At 36.8% G+C, this 20,560-nt stretch overlaps 3 protein-coding genes across 3 annotated transcripts; 1 reads left to right on the top strand and 2 right to left on the bottom strand.

The window, feature by feature from the left end:
- Window positions 1-7,572: 7,572 nt before the first annotated feature.
- Window positions 7,573-8,334, top strand: LOC143459438 (uncharacterized). Its single transcript, XM_076956602.1, has 3 exons — window positions 7,573-7,678; window positions 7,749-7,874; window positions 7,949-8,334. Exons 1-3 carry the CDS (start codon window positions 7,644-7,646, stop codon window positions 8,187-8,189), a joined length of 402 nt encoding a protein of 133 aa, XP_076812717.1. The 5' UTR covers window positions 7,573-7,643; the 3' UTR covers window positions 8,190-8,334.
- Window positions 8,274-10,761, bottom strand: LOC143459437 (BBSome complex member BBS5-like). The gene is made up of 8 exons (XM_076956601.1): window positions 10,626-10,761; window positions 10,386-10,534; window positions 10,255-10,304; window positions 9,761-9,888; window positions 9,582-9,666; window positions 9,321-9,467; window positions 8,828-9,022; window positions 8,274-8,664 (listed from the first exon to the last, which is right to left on the bottom strand). The coding sequence occupies exons 1-8, from the start codon at window positions 10,673-10,675 to the stop codon at window positions 8,431-8,433; spliced, it is 1,038 nt and encodes a 345-aa protein (XP_076812716.1). The 5' UTR covers window positions 10,676-10,761; the 3' UTR covers window positions 8,274-8,430.
- On the bottom strand, window positions 10,743-20,075 carry LOC143459436 (uncharacterized). The gene is made up of 20 exons (XM_076956599.1): window positions 19,892-20,075; window positions 18,169-19,737; window positions 17,940-18,001; window positions 17,509-17,711; window positions 17,250-17,374; window positions 16,892-17,026; window positions 16,702-16,804; window positions 16,571-16,638; window positions 16,231-16,371; window positions 15,569-15,767; window positions 15,249-15,352; window positions 14,602-14,739; window positions 14,237-14,414; window positions 13,888-14,053; window positions 13,503-13,602; window positions 13,108-13,262; window positions 12,864-12,973; window positions 12,576-12,681; window positions 12,210-12,368; window positions 10,743-11,920 (listed from the first exon to the last, which is right to left on the bottom strand). Exons 1-20 carry the CDS (start codon window positions 19,965-19,967, stop codon window positions 11,732-11,734), a joined length of 4,086 nt encoding a protein of 1,361 aa, XP_076812714.1. The 5' UTR covers window positions 19,968-20,075; the 3' UTR covers window positions 10,743-11,731.
- Window positions 20,076-20,560: the final 485 nt, after the last annotated feature.

The raw sequence follows: 20,560 nt of genomic DNA on the forward strand, positions 1-20,560 counted from the left end.
AACTGCCATACTTTGCAGTCTTGGTCATGCAGCCATGTAGAAGCACAATATTGAGAAAAACAAACCTAAGCTACTGATAGTCTAAGCTACGATGACAGTATTGTATTTTATTGTTTATTTCTCGACATTGACTGTGGGGAGCGAAAACGTATGGTGCTAACCTACCGGTAGTTGTAAAATAGTCAAACAAGAAGTAAAATCTCAGACAATCAACAAACAGGAAAAAGCCCTGAGGGCTTAAACGTGCAATGTGTGAATTGCAGTTGTGCTACAACGATGGAATGTTAGCACGGCCACCAAACCCAGGATGTGTTTATATTAAAATTAAACAGTAAAATAAGACAGTCTGACAGTGCAGGCAACTGAGACAAGGAAGAGAAGAAGTAATTGTGTATCGAGTTCAAGGTCACCAGTTGGTAGCCTGGTGCTACAGCTCACAGGATGGAGAACTTAAATCCTTGCCAAGGTTAGCTTTGGTCAGGCAAATATTTAAAAACACTCACAAAATTCTGAGTTGGAAGATAAATGTACTAATATAGCACCGTGGTCATGCAAGGTATTAGGCCTATACCTCAACAGTCACCACTACCTACCACAGGCATCAGCCGGACAGGCCCGGTGTACTAGTTAATCATCCTATACTGGTAGACTGCATGGTAATACTGGCTACATACCAGACTGTAGAGTATGGTCGTTTTCAGCAAATCTTGGGTGTGCGAAACAACCAAAAATGATAAGGGCGGTGCGAAAAAAGGCTCAGACAGTAGGCTAATGTCCACAGTTTGACTTATAAAATTCAATCTTTAAATCAATTGAAAATTGAGTGCACAAAAGTTCTGCCCAAGTGATTAAGTGCAAAATAATGCACTTGAAGAGCAGCACTGAAGCTCATCAAAAGCAGTATAAAGTATTTGATTACATGCAAGTATGCACATTTTAGAACAACGAATCTTAAAGAACCGAATCTCAATTGATTCGAATCTAATTTCCATATTTTTTCCCAATCTTCGCATTAGGTTCTAGCTATTTTATGATCGAAAGATTTTCATTGACATGTGCAGAAGATGTTGTGGTGGATTGTTACTTCACTTTCCAATATTACACGCTGGGTACGTTAATCATCATGAATTAAACCGTGTGTCATGTCAATTTGACAATTGTCAACTTGCTTGGACCATAATATAATTTTGTGAGCTTATTGCAAAGGAAAAATAAAACAACAAAAGCACCGCGGGTGCTTGCATTTTTTAACTTTTATGGTATTCTAGAATAGGATTTGAAATTCTGGATCCAGGATGAACTTTTCTAGCCTAGATTACTTTAAAATAGTCAGTGATTCTGTATCGTACATTCCTAAGCGCGCCTATGCCAAACTCTGCAGTGCGGAATAAAGGATCCGTATTGCCTAAGTGTTGATAACGCATCCACACACGAAGTTTTTCCATTGAAAAAAGTTGCACGAAAACATATTTCACTGTCAACCTACCAACTACAGTCCTAAAAATAGACAGTAAGCTGTACCGATAGAGTAGGGCCATTAACAAGCAAAAAAATCCATTTTAGTTCTCCAGCAAGGCTGGCAGTCATAACTCATAAACGAAAACTTCTTGAGAAAAATTGCACCTTGGCGGGTTTCGCTAGATGTCGCTAACACAATTTTGAAAGATAGTCAAAACTGCAAATTTCGAGGTCTTTGTACCTTCGAACAATACATTTTTATTGATGTCTTAAAAAGCATCGAAGTCATACCAATTTTCCTTTTTCAAACAATTTTTTCGTTATTCCCAAGGGCTGTTATCTCACAAGGTGAACAATTTAAGCAATATATTTTTTGTTCGTAAACAGTCAATTGCAGATATTGTAACGTGTTGGTTAAGTAGCAAGTAGCAATAATGAACACTGATGTAAAATGAGATCTTGTGTGTATCTAATAAAATTGAAAAATTATTATTAGTGAATTAGTTAGTACTTATGTATGTTATTCTAAACGCTTTAATATTTTAGCCCCATTGTAGTAGAACTGCGTTTTCACATGAAAGAATTGTTTTCTGAGACCCAGGCAATCTGGTCAAGTCTCGTAAATTTGGATGTTTTTCTGTTCACAGATTCATTTCAATAATCCTCATTCTTACAAAGCTACTATACTTTGTGCACTGAGCAGCATATTTCGTTTAGCTTGAACCATTACAATTGGCTGCAGTCAATGTTCTCTAGGCTAGCTGGCTATTTTCAATGATGGAAACAAGTCTTAATGGCCGTGCCACAAGTCAATTCAAGTCAATAACAGCGCAAGTTAAAATCAAATCGAGTCATTTAATTACATTCCTAAGTCAAGTCAGTAACATTTATGAAGTCAAGTCCAAGCCCAAGTCATAACACATGCCAAGACACAAACATGAAATAATTTGTTTTATGACTCGGAGTCAGTCAACCGAAATTTCCACGTTAACACGAGTCAAGTCGAGTCTTCTAAGCACTAAAATCTTTGACTAAAAGAAAAGTCAAGTCTTTCCAAAAACCTGACACGATTCAATTCATGGGCTGGAGTCTTTTCACCTCTAACTATTCTAAAACACGAAGTAGGCCTACGACAGATTTGTAATCAAACCAACTGGGTGATATAAATTAAGCAACAATCAACGGTCTCTAAAGTCAGCACAGCAATTTGCTTTGGTTGTTAAACGAAAAAATGCCATCCTTAACCCTACCCGAGCAACTTCACTAATTACCTCATTTATATTTATCAAAGCAGTCTGGAAACATTTTTAATTAACAAAACTTGCGATTTATAAACCGATTCTGACTTTTGTCAGTTGTCTGCCTTTGTTCAAAGCAGGCTAGGACGTAATTGGGCACACCCGATCGGTTATTGACGTATAGACTTACGTATTCAAATTCTACGTAGGAGACATCATCATTTGTCGCATATAGGCAGAGGTGGGCAGTCGGTACTTTGAAAGTACCGTTGGTAATGGTACCGGTACTTGGCAAAAAATGTACCGATGGTTCCAGTATTCGGTACTATTTTTAAAAAGTAATTCGGTACTTTGACGTACTTGGTAACCTACTGGTACTTTTTGTGTAAAAGATGCTGCTGCAAATTCAATGTTTGCCGCTATTATACCCCCGGTGAAGGTTACTCCTGGTCAAAACATATGTGACGTCAATCGCTTGCAATCATACTTGACATCCTAATATTAAAAAAAATCAACAGATGCTAATATTAATATTAACATTTATATTTTTGAAAACATACTTGTTAAAACTTTGAAATTATCACGTGAAAGTACCGGAACCGATTGAAATTGAAATGAAAAGTACCGAGTACCGGAACCGACTGGGATTTCTTGAAAAAAGTAATTCGGTACAAAAATTCGGTATTTTTTTCAAAAGTACCGACTGTGCCGGTATCGGTACTGAAAAAGTACCGCGGTACAGTAATTCAATACTATAGTACCGCCGTACTGGGCACCTATGTGCAAAAGCAATGTTTGCCATTATTATACCCCCGGTAAAGGTTACTCCAGGTCAAAACATATATGACGTTAATCGTTTGCAGATTTGCTTGACATTTCTAAATTAAAAACGATCAACATATGCTAAAACTGCTTGAAAAAGGTAAACCGGTACAGAGATGCCATACTTTTTTTCAACAGTACCGACGGTACTAGTAAATGGTACTATAGTACCGTGGTACTGCCCACCTATGCACATAGGCCATGGTCTATTTATAGTAAATTTAGCGATGTAGAGTGAAATCGAAAAGTTGCCTAGTTGTACCACTTAGTTCTTGGTTGAACTGTTAGCTTTTTTCCAGGCGATTTCGCAAGCCGGACTTCTTTTGCAAAACTTTACTGGCGCATTCTGGTATTTTAAACATGCAGAGCTTACTTATTCGTCTTAAATTAACTTATGTTATGTTAACTTAATTTACCTGTTGAATTATCTGACTCTATAGTTGCGTGCGGTTAGAATACTCAAACTCTTGTCAGCCGAAAAGGTTTTAATATTACAACATAAATAGTTTACAAGAAAAGGTTTTTATTGTAGGTGCTGCACACTTTTTCAATATTACGCATAATCAAGAACATAGTAATACCACTGCTTATAAGATGTCTATTGAGTTGCAATCACCATAACTAGCGTAGAAAGCTCATCTGTTTATTTCGGTGATTTTCTCTATCTGCCTCTCTGCTCGCTGGTAGAAGTGCGAGCTTATAAAAGGTGAAGCTGCAGAGGTTTGCACTGTTTGTCAGTCTTGACTTATGTTATTCGGACTTAATTTACCTGCCGAATTAATGATCTGACTCCGTGGTTGCGTGCGGTTAGAATTCTCTAACCTAACGTTCTACTAGCCGAAAGCCCTTACGTTATCACAGATACGTAGTACGTTCGTACGATTCGGTATCTCTGTCTGCTCTCTATTCGCACAGAAGTTTGGGCTTATAACAGCGTGGAGCGGTGTGAACGAAAATATTCGACACAAAACACACGAACATTTCGAAACGTGCGAACGATAAACACAACGCGTTGGCAATGGGAATTACATTCAGTTAAAACTAGGATGTTATGAAACCACCTGGTAACGTACTAAACGGCGTTTTCACATAAAGTTATTTAGGGCAAGTTTCCAAATATTAAATGACAATTGCAGTTTTATCAATAAACAATATTTCAATAAGTAAATGGCGAGTACGTTCCCACGAATGATATATTGGTATTGAAAGCGGCTCCCAGGCCGCTACAAAGCGATGGGAGTGAAAATGTTCGACAAGAAAAATGCAGCATTACAGAACATGTGCAGCGAGGAAAACAATGTGTTGGCAATGGGAGTTACATGCAGTTGAAGTTGACACATAGATAAATTATTATCAGTATAAAGTTAAGAAGCGGGCATTTCCAATAAAGATTTCTTATCAGCACAACCTGCTGGAACAACCTGGGAACGTACTAAAAGGAGTTTTCACACGAAGTTACTCAGAGTAAGTTCCCAAATATCAAACGACCGTTGAAGAGTTATCAAAAAACAAGTTCATAAACTTCAATCAATAACTAGAAAACACTTTTCCAAGAAATGATGTAATGGTATTAAAAATGCCACCCAGGCCGCTACAAACGTAACCATACCATTGTAGTTTGGACCAGTCCAAATTCGAAGAAGTAGAAATTCAACGTTTGGACATTTACCGTTTTAAGTGCTACGCATTTAATGTGATAAAGTTATACTATGAGCTCTTCTACAGAAAATGTTATTTCGGATGTCTGCACGGTCGGTGAGGTCACTCTTTCGGTCATTATGTCTACCCAAGAATCATGACCCTAATTGATAGAGAAGGAAAACTGATTTAAAAACTGCAAGTTTAACGGTTAATGTTTTCCACTTGATCCAATAAGACCAATTAGTTTTATGAGATTTTGGGATGCCAAAGGTTCCCAGAGATAAACGTATTGTAAATTGTATTGTATTGTATTGTTTATCTTTCGCCATTAACTGTGCGGAGCGAAAGTTACGATGCTAGCCGTTGTAGATATAGCACAATAAAAACACATGTTGCGTTAAGTATAGGCTACGTGAGTACATCTCTGTGGTCGAAAAAGGTGTTTATAATGCTAAAATCGTTGCTACACTCATAGCTGTTGGAGACACATTTCATTTTCAATAAGGTCTGTACCACAGTGTCTTATTTTAATCACCCATTCATGTAAGGTTTCAACATATGTGCATATAAAACATGCAATGGAAGTCTGAAGTTATTTATGTCGGCCCAGTGACCGAGTGGTTCGAGCGCTGGACTCGCAATAAATATCCGGATGATACGATTCGGTATCCAGTGGCGCCATTGGCCAGGCGTTAACAACACTTGCTCTTGTTCAGGAGACCTGGTGGATAGTTCTAAATTCGGACAATACTATAAAAAATTCAAAAAAAAGTGTGACATTCGGAACTTGCGCAAAGGCTAGCGCGGTAAAGGGGGTTCGAGCGATGAAGAATCATAGCGGGGTTTAAGTCATGCAAAGACTTCCGTCAGTCCGAGGATAAACATTGTCATATCATACCTTTGCAATTAGTTTCTGTCAGAAAAAGAACACATTCTGGTTTCTAATTGTTGGCGTTTGTTAAATTCATAAGCGAATATGCTAAAGATGACCAAGAGAACAAGTATTTTGCGCTCTTCGCAGCCGTCTCCCACACACTTAACGAGTCCATACACCTTACGAATATCAGCACCGGCCGTAAACTACTCCGCAGCTGAATATGCATGTCCGGTAGGCTATGGGTACGGCGCATGCACGAAGTATCGGGCTGCTTTGAACGGCAATTGTCAATGTGCCTGAGACCCACTAACATACCTCCTCGCTGGAATACCACCACCTGACATCCAACGAAAAGTAACAAGCAGAAGAGAAAGACAAAAGTCAATGCACTGACCATACCATACGCTACGTGGATCAGAGCCAAACAAAAAACGACTGGTATCGAGAAAAAGCTTTCTTTAAACTGCACCAATTCCAAATATACTACCTACGGAAGTCCGGATTGAACTAAGGAAAAAGCGAGGGGTTGCCCCCTACCCACTGGTCTCAACATCGAACCTGGTAAGACTGTAGACCTATTGAAGAAAGATTAATTGGCAATAACAAATTAAATCTAAAAATTGTTTAACAAATAACAATTCAAGTACTTTATAAACAACCAAGTACTGTAGCCTATACACCCAAGTATTGGAAAATTAGTGTTTGAGTGCGACAAGGATTGCAGCCTATTCGAGTAAAGCAGCCATGAACAATAGTATTTTATTTGTATACAACTCTGCACTTTGGAAGTCCTGTGTTTAGGCAAGTGAAAGTTAGTGTGTTTGAAAATGTATACGAAATCATTATTAGAAATCTGAGGTTTGATGTTGAAGTGGGTTTAACTAAAACCTTGGAAATGTTTTGAGCTGAATACGCCATCACCAACTCAAATGTTTGACAAGTTAACCTTAGCAACAAAAGAGTCTATCAAGGACCCAGGTAAGGAATAACTTTGTGATAGTATAGAAGTCAAGTATTTGGTAATAAAGTTAACTATTAATTAAATATGAACAGTGGTACAAATGAAACATTCACTACCCTCCTCACATACCTACTGGTTATTATAACAACTTCACGTAAATAAGAACAAGGCCTGATAATAAGCGTTTGTTTATATAATGTGCGTGTGAGGTAGAAGGGCGTACTGAAACGTGTAAACCCCCACTTTCTGACAATCATAGAAACAATGGACACTCCTATAGCCAGGTAAGTTTGAACATTGGTTTCATATGACAGGTAACAATAAGGTGGACAAAAGAATGCGGCAGATGACACATTATACCTAAATATCGACCTTACCTTCTTCAGAAGAGTTTGTTGATATCTGTGGACAGCTTATTAGCGCAATGTTTACAGTGAACATCGACCATAGCCGGAGTTAAGTATTGAGCATCAACGAGAAATACAGCCTGCTGATTACCGAAAGCTATAGTAAGAAAATTAGCATAGGTCATTTAGAAAGTAATATTTTTAATTTTCCGGTTATTACATGAACACAGGGTTGGCATAAGATACTTAACTAAACACAGTTGTGGAGATTGGAAATTTATTTGCACACAAGTAACAATATGGCAGACAACGAAACTAACAAAGTGTCCGAAAGGTAAGCTTTTGACTATAGACAGTAGAAGTATATTGCCGTATTTCAAAAACCAACTTATGTAATCTTGTAGCGGAGGAACCAAACGACCCCTTCGCGAAGGTAGTACCCGCCTTCCACCATTCCCAGTCGTACACATTGTTAAGTCCAAAGTTGGAAAAAATCCAAAACTCTCGTTCAACGAAGTTCCAGAATTAAGGTATACACCAAAGCAGAATCCAAAAAGTGGAAAGCAACAGACTCATAAAGATCTAAACGTTTCTCTTTTACCAGGAAAGAAATGAAGGATAGACTGTTCAAGATTGACAGACGCGAAAAATTTCACCACGATTTCAAGCGTACGTCGCAAGACTTTTGGCGAATGGAGCTCGATCGCTTAAATAAAATCGGCGAGGATAATCGACGACACATGTCGGCGGCAATTCGTGTTTACCTCGGTCAAACCCATGGATCGTGCAAGGCGATAAAATCTCTCATTAAGCACGTGGAGATCGCAGAGCAAAACACAGCATAGGGATTCATAGCAGGAAAGTCCATGTCTATTTATGGGCGGTGTTGTGTACATTTTTGCCTCTCTCTATTGTACAAATGACTGCGATTGCAACGAATTGTTTTTATAGACATGTAATTATACAAAAATAAATTTCTATTGAAAAGGGTGCAACTTAATACAGAGCAACGTAAAACAAAAACAGGAAGTGCAACTGACACAGATACAGCTTCAGTAATGCAAATACGAGTACAGTGTGTAAAAACTACAAAATATTCCATAGACTTTCTAAAGTGTAACCAGGTTTTAATGGCTCTATGGCGAGACCAAGTTCTGGCGAAAATACAGGGTCCCCTGGTGTTTTGTCTTGTTCAGTCATTCCATCAGCAAAATAAGCGACGCACGCATCGGACTTAACGCTGGTGTCGATGTCCAGGTCCTCTGTTACTGGTTCGGTGAGGATTTGACTGGTTTCTGAACTCGAAAGACCTGAATTAGACTGAAAAAAAAACGTGTATAACTCTATTACTACAACAAAATAAAATGAGACGTTACGAATTACGGGTATAGAAAGGAATATAATTTTCGATATGTCGTTTTACTATCACAGTCGACTTGCTATTACTACCGTTTAACGCTTTATAATGGAATTCATTACCCACCTCCGCCCTTTCATACTGTACACCGTAAAAAGGGCTGGCTGAAAACACCCGATGAAGACTTTGAATTTCTTTGGCAGCCTCTTGCAATTTTTCGACCGGATCGATTCGGAACCCAAGAACATAACCGCCACTCTGCCAGGTGCTTTCAATCACCATCGCGAATCCGAATTTGGAATCACGAACTTTGATGCTTTGCTGACGAGAATGAAGAAGTTTGAAAATTACGGCGAAGAGTATATAAATTCTGATACGCACGCGACGTTTTAAGCACAGATGGGTTGGAACTTGGAAGCGTTTTGGTGTAATGGTATGAAAAATTAAAACAGCAAAAAAACAATAAATTTGAGAAAAGTAAAGCTATAAACTCTTTTATTAAATCTTTAGCTAAACACGCGTAAGAATAATGGGATTGAGAGAATTGTTTCACGGCCAAACTTTTCCAAACCATCAAGCATTTATAAGAATATTAAAGCAAGAAATGGCTTCAACTTACTATTTGTAAATATGGAATGCTGACGTTAAAGCTTTCGTTCATATTGGCATGCCAGACCACTCGAACGTTGGTAACGATAAACGTGCCTAAGTTTCCCTGGTCGCTTGAAAGGTTCCACACACCGCTGATTTTATTGTAAACCTGTTCCTAGAAAGTAAATTACTTGATGACGACGATAAATAAGTGACAGATGGGGAAGTATATGGCCGTTAAAACTTTTTATAGGTTAAATATTTGAATAGGTTTTGCGGTGATAACAACCTGAGGTAAGAGTTTCAGTTGTTTGTTTTGGATAATAGCTCCTCGTAATTTTAGGTCTCGGTACAACTTGCTGGAGTCGTATGCCCTGAATTATGGGGAAAAGTTTCGTTACTTGATATGAAACAGAAAACTTAAAACTCTGATGTTACAAAACGGAGATTTCCAAATGATAGCCTTACTTGTAAACCGCCATTACTGTTACAAACAGGCCAGCTGTTTCAGCGACCTCGTTTGTAAAAATGAATTCAAATCTGTTGTTGTTGCATTTGGTTGATATACAAAGAGCTTCTATGTGACCTCGAAGTTTCTATTGAATGAATGAATTAAATAAATAAATAAATAATAGAATTAAATAAATAAATGAATTGAATGCGAATGTACGGACAACTTTACGGAGCATGTAAGAAGCAGATTATTGCAGATACTGCTTTATAATTATGTTATTTTCTATTAGTATACTAGTATACTACTACTACTACTACTACTACTACTACTACTACTAATAATAATTTGTGTCAGCTTTCGTTGCCTGGCATACGAAGTGATACGCAGCGCGCTTCACGAAGAAAAATTTTGTCGTGATAGCAACTTCGGTGAATACGCGTGCATAGCAAAGAAATACATGCAGTGAATGAATCTAGAATAATCACTCTGTGCAATTAAACGGTCCTACCGAGTTTGTCTTTTTCGTTGTGACGTTCTGGATGCAGGAGAAACCGATAGCTGTAAAAATCCTTAGTTTAGGAGATGTTAGTATGATGATAATAAAGATAACGCAACTTAAAACATGGCAGCCTCACTTACATAAGTTGACCCGTGGCATAGATTGCGAATGCCAGATAACGCGCAGGTTTGTCACCGACAATTTTCCACGGTCTCCGTTGTTGCCTTTCGTGTCTTCAACAGAATTAAAGGTTTCGATAAGCTGCTCTCCAGGTCGCATATGCATTTGCCTGAAACGAGTGAAAACAATTTAAAAGCGTTAACCGTTTAATAAACCGTCGTGTAAAAAATGTACATCATAATAATGTCTATCATACTCACCGTATACTTATATCGAAGCGAATATCTCGGTCTTCCCAAAGTACGTCCATAGTTTCAGCAGGGTTTCAACTACTAACTATATAACTTTTAGACATGAACCTTGCATTTAGCTTAAACCTATTTGCATAAAGATAAATCATTATAACTGAACGTAAACCAGACGTTTCAAAATATGAGAGCATGAAATGTTGATGGTTGCAAATTTAACAAGATTGCACGTCGAAAGGCCACCAGGTAAGTGATGTAAGACAAAATATCTTTGAGCTGTTTAACAACATCAATCAACGATCATTTTCAAGCGGAGGTGACCTGAATATAAAGGTGGTCACACAATCCACAGCAAAACATAGAGTTTAAGTGCAGTATCAATCACAATTTGAAGACTTTCTCGTGTGCCTTGGTAGGCATTTTCGATGTTACTTCTCCAAGCTTTTAACTCACTGCATTTTGACATAAGAGAAACAAAATACACTGCACCAAACAAAAAGTATACGTAAACGGCTACCACAGCTCGAACCTTCCATGAATATATGGTGTAATCGTCGTAAATGGCTTAATTATAAGGGTATATGTAGACGAATACTTATTAATGTAGCAGAGACTGCCATAACACCTATTACAACTTTGTGAATGCAAATGAAATTGGTGAAACTTGACAAAGAAATAGAGTTTTAAATTAGTATTTTCACAGAGATCTTACTATGCCGAAGATCTTTTATGCCTTAAATACTGGAAACTTTGCTTTCAGAAAAGCAAAACAAAATCGAGTTGAAGAATGAAAATTAATTACGGTTATACAGAATTTAGCACAATATAACGGTTATTTAGCATGTAACATAGTTTGGAAACAATGATAAATAAACCTGTGGACAAATTGTTTATAAAGCCATGAAAATTTGATCGATTGCAGCTTAATGTTGGTAATTGATGTCCAGATAGAAAATATACCAAATACAACAATGACAAAAAATGGCACCAAGCACACACAAAACAATAACGTAAATGGGCAGAAGAATATTAAGAAAATACAATAACCATGGAAAGGGGAGCAAGTTACAAAAGACGAATGAATACAACTGCAAAACACTGACTCAATAATGGTTCACTTATTTGGGGACAATTTTCCAAGAAGATTTCATATCCAATATGGAAAATATTAGTTCAAACGAGACCGGCTCATCATCTACCTGAAGATTTGCAGAAGCCTCATGCACTAGTGGGATGAGGCAATCATCCAGGGCATTAAGACAGGGATCTGGCAGAGGAAGTTCATGACTACCGACTGCATAGCCGACCTGTGCAAAAAAACCAACGCTTTGGAGTAAATACTAAATTTGGAACAAAAAACATGCAGTGCTGTTTTACTGTTTCAAGTTAAGCTACAAAAGGAAATAATGTTTATTGTTTATTGGCAGGTAAAAAATCCAAGTTAAAAAAGAAAATTTCATAATATGCTTAGATTATTTATACAATTTAAAAAAATAATTGATATAAATTTTAAATAATGAAAATAAATCATTAGTCAATAAACAACAATAATAAATGAATTGCAAAAAAAATGCAACAGTCTCTTGCACAACTCACATCATCAGGATGAATGTTGATCCGGACGCCAATCTTGGTCATAGAAGAATTACGAAGAAGAACAACATGAGGAATGAGAGCCTGGAAACATCCGTTGGCAACCTTCTCAGCTAACCTGCTCATGTCCAGGATGTCATTTGTGCATCGGAAAAAGAAAACCTGCAACAGGATGAATGAGAGCGAACACGAACATACAATAACATCCTTCCACATACAGCAATCTATCCTGCTATGTACAATAAACTGAAGGAGGGATGAAAACAATTCTAGCAGAAAAACACTTGGTGAAAAATGAACCTGCAAATACCACATACACGATTAAGGACGAATACAAGCTTAAATATCAATAAGCGTAAAAAAACTTACCTGATTCCAACGTAGCACTTGGCGCTTTCCCTTCTTTTCACTTTTACCCTGTACATTGAAGCCGACAATACCCTCAAATGAAAGGGAATCAATAGGACTGGATAGGCTGGAACAATTAAATGTACTACTTTATCTTTTTCTTTGCTATTTACTTCTGTTCTTATTGTATAATTATTTAAATTATCTAATACCTATTAAACATTTGCACAAATGAGAGTATTTCCAAGGTATATTTCTGAAGCATTCTGAGAGATGAAAAGCAAAGAAATGAACGAGAAAATGTTTTACCCGATGTTGAACTTAGTGTCGTCACCAACCCATCTTACTTCAACGGAACGACACAGAGACGGTGACACCTCCTCATCTTCATTGCCTGCTTCGTTTGGATTTTCTTCCATCTAAACAGCAACAAATCAAACAGTGAAATATTGAAGCAAATAACTTACAACTCCTATTTTACATTTAACAAACTTTTTGCAATGACTAAATAACTGTCCTCAAACTATCTCATCATTGCATAGCAACAACCTACCTCCTCAGGAACATTTGAATCCTGAGGTTTAATTGGTTGTTTCGCAGGAGATGAGGTAGAAGATGAGTTACAGTTGATGATGAAATCGTCCATTGCCTTAAGAGAGTCTTTAAATACCGCCATCTTCTCCGGAAGAAGCTGTATCATGATGCCATCTGTGGTGATAAGTTTCAGTAGAAATTTTCAAAATAGAGAAATAATATTTCAATAACAAAGAATTAGTAAACGTTTGCATTATTCTTGTTAGTAGTTCGTGTTAAAAAAGATTTTTCTATTTATAATCTGCATTATTGGACAAATTGCTGATTTGAACTTGGACTTACAAATACGATGAAAAAATAGTTTGTCAGCTAACAATCGAACAAACTTCACAGATTTGTGGAATATTAACTCACCTTCCACAACAGTACATTTTGCTTGCTGTGCAGTACCAGATTTGAGAGACCCATTGAAAACTACAAATGTTGCACCAACACCAGATGTAAGTTCCTCATCCTAAAATTGTTTAAATTTTAAGTGTTAATTTTTACCCAGAATATCAAAAATGGTCACCCAAACCTCAAAAAACATAGCATTTAATTTACTTAATAGGCATGGTGCCAATACAACAATAAAAAGTATAGGTTGACACTGTACACCAGCTTTTGTATCATATGTTCAGTAACACTGTATCTTCTAAATGGAAAAGAATTTTACAACAAATAAAAGTATTCAGTTAGTCAAAAGTATTAAAGTTTACCATGTTTAAATGAACTTCTACATATATTTATAGCTGTTTACATTAGGGCTTGAGTAGGTAATAATCTCGGAGTTGTAATTGTGCGTGGCTTGATCTTCCACACAGACAAGATGAGACCGACAGTTGTCGTCTGCTATAAAGGTTTCCGCTCCCAGTGCAAGGACGTGCTCATTTGAACTGTTCATTATCTTCACTATGTCGGTAAATCTGTTGCAAATGTTGGTTGGCAGATTCACTAACATAATAGCTTTTTGGTATGAAAGTTTTCACTTGTCACAATTTTTGCAGACTTGGAAGTGTTTATAAATTACACATGACTCTTAGACTAGCAAAGTAAAAAACTATTCTGTTGAGCGTTTCATATTTAATGCAGACAAAATAACCATTTACCGATTTGCAGGAATATTGATAACAACACCACTATTTTTGACCAGCACCGACAGACCAGGGACAGAGACCACTTTGTATTTGTAATTGCGGAAATCACATAAGATCCCCAGAATTGTATTTCCCACTTCAAAGTAAACTGGTTGTCTTTTACATGGATTCAGCAAAGGGTAAGGGTATTCTAAACAACAATTAACTTAGGTAATTAAAACTTGTAGTTTTGGATTAATCTGCATTATGTTTGTGTTATAACATATGAAATAATATTGTACTGGTTGTATTACTGACTGTAAATAACTGATATTTTCGCTAAATTATATTGATAAGAGCTAGTTTACAAAGATTTTTCTCTTTTAAATGCTACTTACGCTTGTACTTTGCACCAAGGCCCAAAAGTAATCGTGATGGGACAAGTTTTGCCCAGGGTACTTCACATTTGAGGACCAAGACAGCAAACAAAGCAGCAGAAAAATTGACAGTATTTGAGACCAATGGCATTCGAGTATCTAAACATCGAAAAGATCATAAACGTGTTTTAATGTTATTTTGATGTAATAAAACAGTAACTTGTATTTAAATACCATTGTAACTGTTTTAAGAAGACACTCTAGCACAGTGTTTCTCACTTTTTTTTCGATCGCGTACCACCCATTGTTTTTTTTAATACACTGTGTGCCACCTGGCTCCTGAATGACTTATTTTACTCAAATGTACCGGTGTGTATTAGTTATTTTATTACTATACCATAACATGTGTATTAGTTATTACCGTTATTACTATACCATAACACCAATGAATAGCAAGAAAACACAATTTAATTTGATACAAGCAAATGTTTCTTCTGCACAAGCTTGTCTATCCGGGGTAACACATTACTCACAACACATCGAAAATAATGTTCAGCGGTGCGCGGTAGCACTTAAAAATCTCTCGCGTACCGCTAGTGGTACATGCTTACAGCTAGTGGTACGCGTACCACAGTTTGAGAACCACTGCTCTAGCAAATACAGCTTACCAAGTGTATCACTCAAAAGATTTTCAACTTTTTGGCAGGTTCTTCGAACAAACAAAAGTCCCGCATATTCACTGGAACCAAACAAGTTATCTGTTGACTCCCAGCTAAAAAGACATGTTTTTCAAGTGAATAATTATTAACACACCAAAAATTTGCATTAGAAACCTAAATATGATAAGCTAGTCCCAAACTTGACTGAATATGAACATGAAATCAAACCCAGTTGTGTATATATTCTAATTATATTATATATTGATTAAACAAAAAACACCCGTAATCAATTTCTAAAAGAAGGCACAAGACGTAAATAAATGACGTACATATCTGAACAAGGGATGAAATCCATGGCATGAATCGCTTTTCCCTTTCTAGCGATATTAAACAAGTGTGAGTAGATATTAAAAGCCTGATATGGGATGGAGTCATTTGATGGCTCAGTTTGCATGAGGATCGCCACTTCAGCCTGGCCAACAGAATCAAGTCCAAGAGACAAAAAATAATAGAACGATGAAAGCCCATCTGTGTTACAAAAACTGGAATAAGCATCATAGTTCAGGTGTGGTTACTCTAGTTAATATGTTGACCACCGTGGTATGGCTAAAGAGAAGTTTGGTTCAGGACAATGTCTACATTAAAAACAACACACTGAAAAAATACTTTGCAATCATGTCTAGGACATGACCACAACTTAGTTAGACATGTTTTCGAGGCCAGCGAGATTTTTCATGTAATTCTCAATCCCAGACAGCAGAGATTAAAAAATAGTGAAACTACAAAAACATGTCATGGGAGCAATATTACAAGAACAAGTGCTATTGTGCCTGGCATTGGAACCGAACCAACAACTTGCTCATAAAACTCAGAACAAACAAAATTACAAACAACCTAAACCAAGGTAACTTCAATTCTGTTTTTGAAAACAATTGTCTATTGTAACTTCGCATTTTATGTCCCATGACTGTAATGTTATGGTATTGCTTACCACGAAACAGCTTCACTAAAACCAAGAGATTGGGGCTGAGGGCAAAAGTAACTGGAAGAACTCCACCACTCCTAAGCAAGGTAAGGACAAAATCTGGGTCAGGTTCTTCATCAACAATATACGAACCATCGTCGGAATATTCTTAAACATATAACTGAAATTGTACAACTTTCAGCCAAGGTTCCCATACTTACAGCAAATTGAATGTACAATAAATGCTATATTTTAACAATTCTTCACAATTTGGGCTGATGTTCTGTCAAAGAAATGCTAATTATATGGCATTATACATGAACATGGTTTATGTATTCTTAACACAATTACATTTCAATAATCATACCCATAATAACAGGGGGCAGAAAAGAGTGATGGGGTACCCGAGTTCCATTTGATGATCTTTGTTTTGATCTAAACAATTTTAACCAGAGTCAGTGTTAAACTAACACCACAAGACAGTTACATAACACGCACCTCGGTAAACGAGTAGGTAATGGTGGTGTAGCAGGAAGAACAGCAGGGTGATCTGGCCTAGTGCCATCAGAGAAACGGACACTCTTTGGCTCATCATTTCCATCTTTAAATAACCAGCACTCAGGGTCATATGATCTTTGGACGAGTGTTAATGTTCTGTTTTAAGTTAACGCTACAGTTTTTGACTAACCAGAGCCATTGTCTTGGTGTCTAAGAGCTGGACGCGGACTGCTATTTGAAGAGGTACCAGGAACAGCTATTGGGCTAGATGGCTGCATTAGAACTCCATCATTTTGAACCATTAGTGTTGAAGCCAAAACATCAGCTGAAAAAATTTCTGTTCAGGCTGTTTTGTTAATGTAAAAGAAAAAGCTTATCAGACAGCTCAAAGCACGTCATATATAAATTTGTGCTAAACTTCATTTAATGAGTGCATTGAGAATACCAGATAAAATAAGAAAAATGATGTCAAATTGAAACTCCAGTTACTGCCGATACTAATAATGTATATGTAAATCATTGCAATATGCAATGATGGCACATGATACCTTGCAAGACTGCCTGATAACAACGAACACAAACTCGGGCTTCGGCATTGTTTAGATATTCCAACTTGCTTTTCTCACTGCAACATTGGCTGCAAAATATCCGACCACATGCACGACAGTGATGTCTGCATAAATTAATTATTCTTGTATAAATTTCGATCAAAGAGTAAAAATATGTCATTAATAAGAAAATAAAATTACGCATTAATCTGACTTCCAGAATTCAAAAAAATGTCGTAAACTTTTGCTGCAAACAAACCTTCTCTTGGTAAATGTAAACTTAGTCCGGCATTTGGTGCAAACAGGGCTTTCTTGGTCTGGCACCCAGTGCGGTTTAACACGCCCTGGCCTCTGTGTCTGACTTTGATAAATGGTGGGTGCAATAGCAGCTGCCCTCAGAACACTTTCACTGTCAGGTGTTTGGCCATGGCGAGCCACATCTTCTGCTGACTCTTCAGTGGCCTGTAGATTTAGAAAGAACTTTCCTTTGTGACTGTTTTTGTCATTGTCCAAGTTCATGAATCATTGCATAAAACCCAAAATATAATATATATACATTTTACAACAGTAACATAAAATATATATTCAAATTCAGGTCATTCAATCTGAAAAAAGAAGACCTTCACACTAATCATTTATCGTAAAATAAACCATACAGCTAAAAACTCCAAGCCACAAAATAATTGGCACCTCAATTCCATGTTCAACCTGAGTCGAATTGGTGTGATTCTCTGATGGGGTAATTGCAACGGCTGAATAGTAAAGTATTAACTTAGCAATCTAACATAAAGCCATTGTTGACTGTTTCAAAAATAAATTTGAAGTAATCCAATAACATACCTATATAACAACATACATATATAATTTTGTGTACAATGAAAGTGCAAAATAGGTTACGATCGTGTTTATTGCCACATACCTGCGCTGGGTGCGACACTAAACTGATCATTGTGATGGGACGTGAAAGCTGGATCATGCTGAATAATGGTCCCTGCTGCATAGTCCCCAGCTATCACAGATGAATATGATGGAGGAGAAACACTATGCAACCTCCTAATTTTTCTCTCTTCATTTACACCTATCCCCACTGGTTCTGACTGACTGGATTCGTCACTAATATTTTCTGATTGCGAGTGATTGGGTGAGTGAAATGAGGTTCCATTGACATGAGTTTGAGAAGATAAATTTTGTGTGGGTGCATCATCCTGTGAAGATCTTGAATTCCGCATATTCTGTGATGTTGACATTTCTGTGTCCATTTGTTGTATGGCTAGACTCGTTGTATGTTTTCTTTTTGATGGGGATTCTTTCTTCAACTTCAAGTTTGGATTTTTTCTTGGTGCTGTATCTGACCTATTTTCAATATCTTTTCCCAAAAAATCAGTTGGCTGTTCCTCTGCTGTTGTAGGTATGGAGCTTGTTTGACCAAAAGCCTTATTTGAGCTTTTTGATTGCGAAATAATCTTTTTCATTTTTGGGTGTGTAACTGTGGTAGCCTTTTCTGTATTGTTTTCTGGTGCGATTGTATGGCATTGCTCTGGAAGGTCATTTGCAACAGCAGGATTAAAAGAACTGCTTTCATTAAGCTCTGCAGGCGTTGATAGTCTGACTTTTACCAATTTACTATTTTCCAGACATTTCTCTTCAGTACTTTTTCCAGTCAATGATTCAGATTCTGTGTCCTGCCTGTAACTGTCTTGCTGCAGTAACTGTTCTTCTATGTTTTCCAGTTCTTTTATTTCTTCTTCCATGAATTGTTGAAACTCAGAATCATCAATTTGTATATGATCTTGAAAACCTACAGGCTGATTGGAAGCAATTTCCTTCGCTGGATTTAACAGAATTTTGTTGGTGGATGAACTCTCTGAAAATTGCGAAACCTTGATTGCAGAATCTAGGGGCTTTTGCAACTGTGTATTGCACACAATCGTCTCTGTAGTTTCTATGTCTAATGACAAAGCTTGCTTTTGTATAGCTCCATCACTCATAGAAGCTGTGATATGATTACTCGGAACAGAATCTCCCATCATTGTTAAATCTGTGGTTGGACGGTCAAGCAAAACTTGCGAATGAGTTTTTGCATTGGAAACACTTGCTTGAAATTGCGTGTCCTTTTGCCCAGAGACAAGTGGTACAAGAAAGTCTAGGCCATGTATTGTTTTCTCTGAAGTCTGTAATGGTGACGAAGACCGGGGTGCTAATGTTTCGGAAGATGAAAAATCAATGAGTAAGTTATTTTCTTCCATCGGCAATACACGATTATTTGTAGATTCTACTTTTGTTTGATTTTCTTCATCAGTAGCATTGTTTATCTGAACTGTATCTTGACTGTGCTTTGCCTGTGGTAATACTTTTTGTGTTATTTTTGCACTAGGTGCAATTTCTGTGGTAGTCTTTTCAACATGAGCATCAGATTTTTTGAAAATGGGTATTTCAACAGCAGATTCTGTTTCACATTTTGAACGCACTGGGTCAGAGTTACCTTTTCCTGTAAAAGAGAACAAAGTATAAAATTACATCAGCCACAATTCTTAAATGCAAGTATGTACCCTTTTGCAATCATGAAAAAAAGAGACAAGACTAGGCCAAGAAAAAAAATGGTATGTACAGTAATAAACAAAGTTGGGCTCCATTTAACTTACTTGGTTCTTCACTTTCTTCAAACTCATCTAATATCTTGTCTAAATCAGATGCAGCTGCAAAAAATGGGTCTTCCATTGTCTCAACAGGCAGATTTGCCAATGTTTTCTGTTACTTAAAGGTTTTTAGAATACAGTATCATAAAATAAGTCCATCAAGTTAACATCTAAAGATTTATCAATATGTACAACATTAGGATATAAGCCTAATAACCACTTGGTTTGTGATCATTTAACACACCTTCATTTTCAATCAATTTCAACGTTAAACTAGATCAAAACAAAAAACTTTTATTGATTTGTTGAAAATATAGTTGCTAACTTTAAAATTACTTAAAAATTTTGCAATTATATTTTAATTTTTCTTCTGTTTATTTGTGTGTACTGAGCTTGTTTACTAGATTGTCAAAACACATTATATCAATCTCAAAAAACGCCCTGCATTTCATAAATAAAAGAAATGATAATATATGCAAACTACAAAGCCAATATATAGAGGGTTTATGTGAAGACTCTGTCAGAAGTTAAATACTAATAGCTATACTAATTTACACAAAAGGAGTCAAGAAATTATGAAAAGAATACTGTCAATACATAATAATTTATCGAAAGTGAGGAATTACGGATTTAAACCTTTGTAGCTGCAATGGCATTCTGAATTCCCCAAAACTG

The sequence above is a fragment of the Clavelina lepadiformis genome, chromosome 5 (assembly GCF_947623445.1).
Source record: "Clavelina lepadiformis chromosome 5, kaClaLepa1.1, whole genome shotgun sequence".
NCBI lineage: Eukaryota > Metazoa > Chordata > Ascidiacea > Aplousobranchia > Clavelinidae > Clavelina > Clavelina lepadiformis.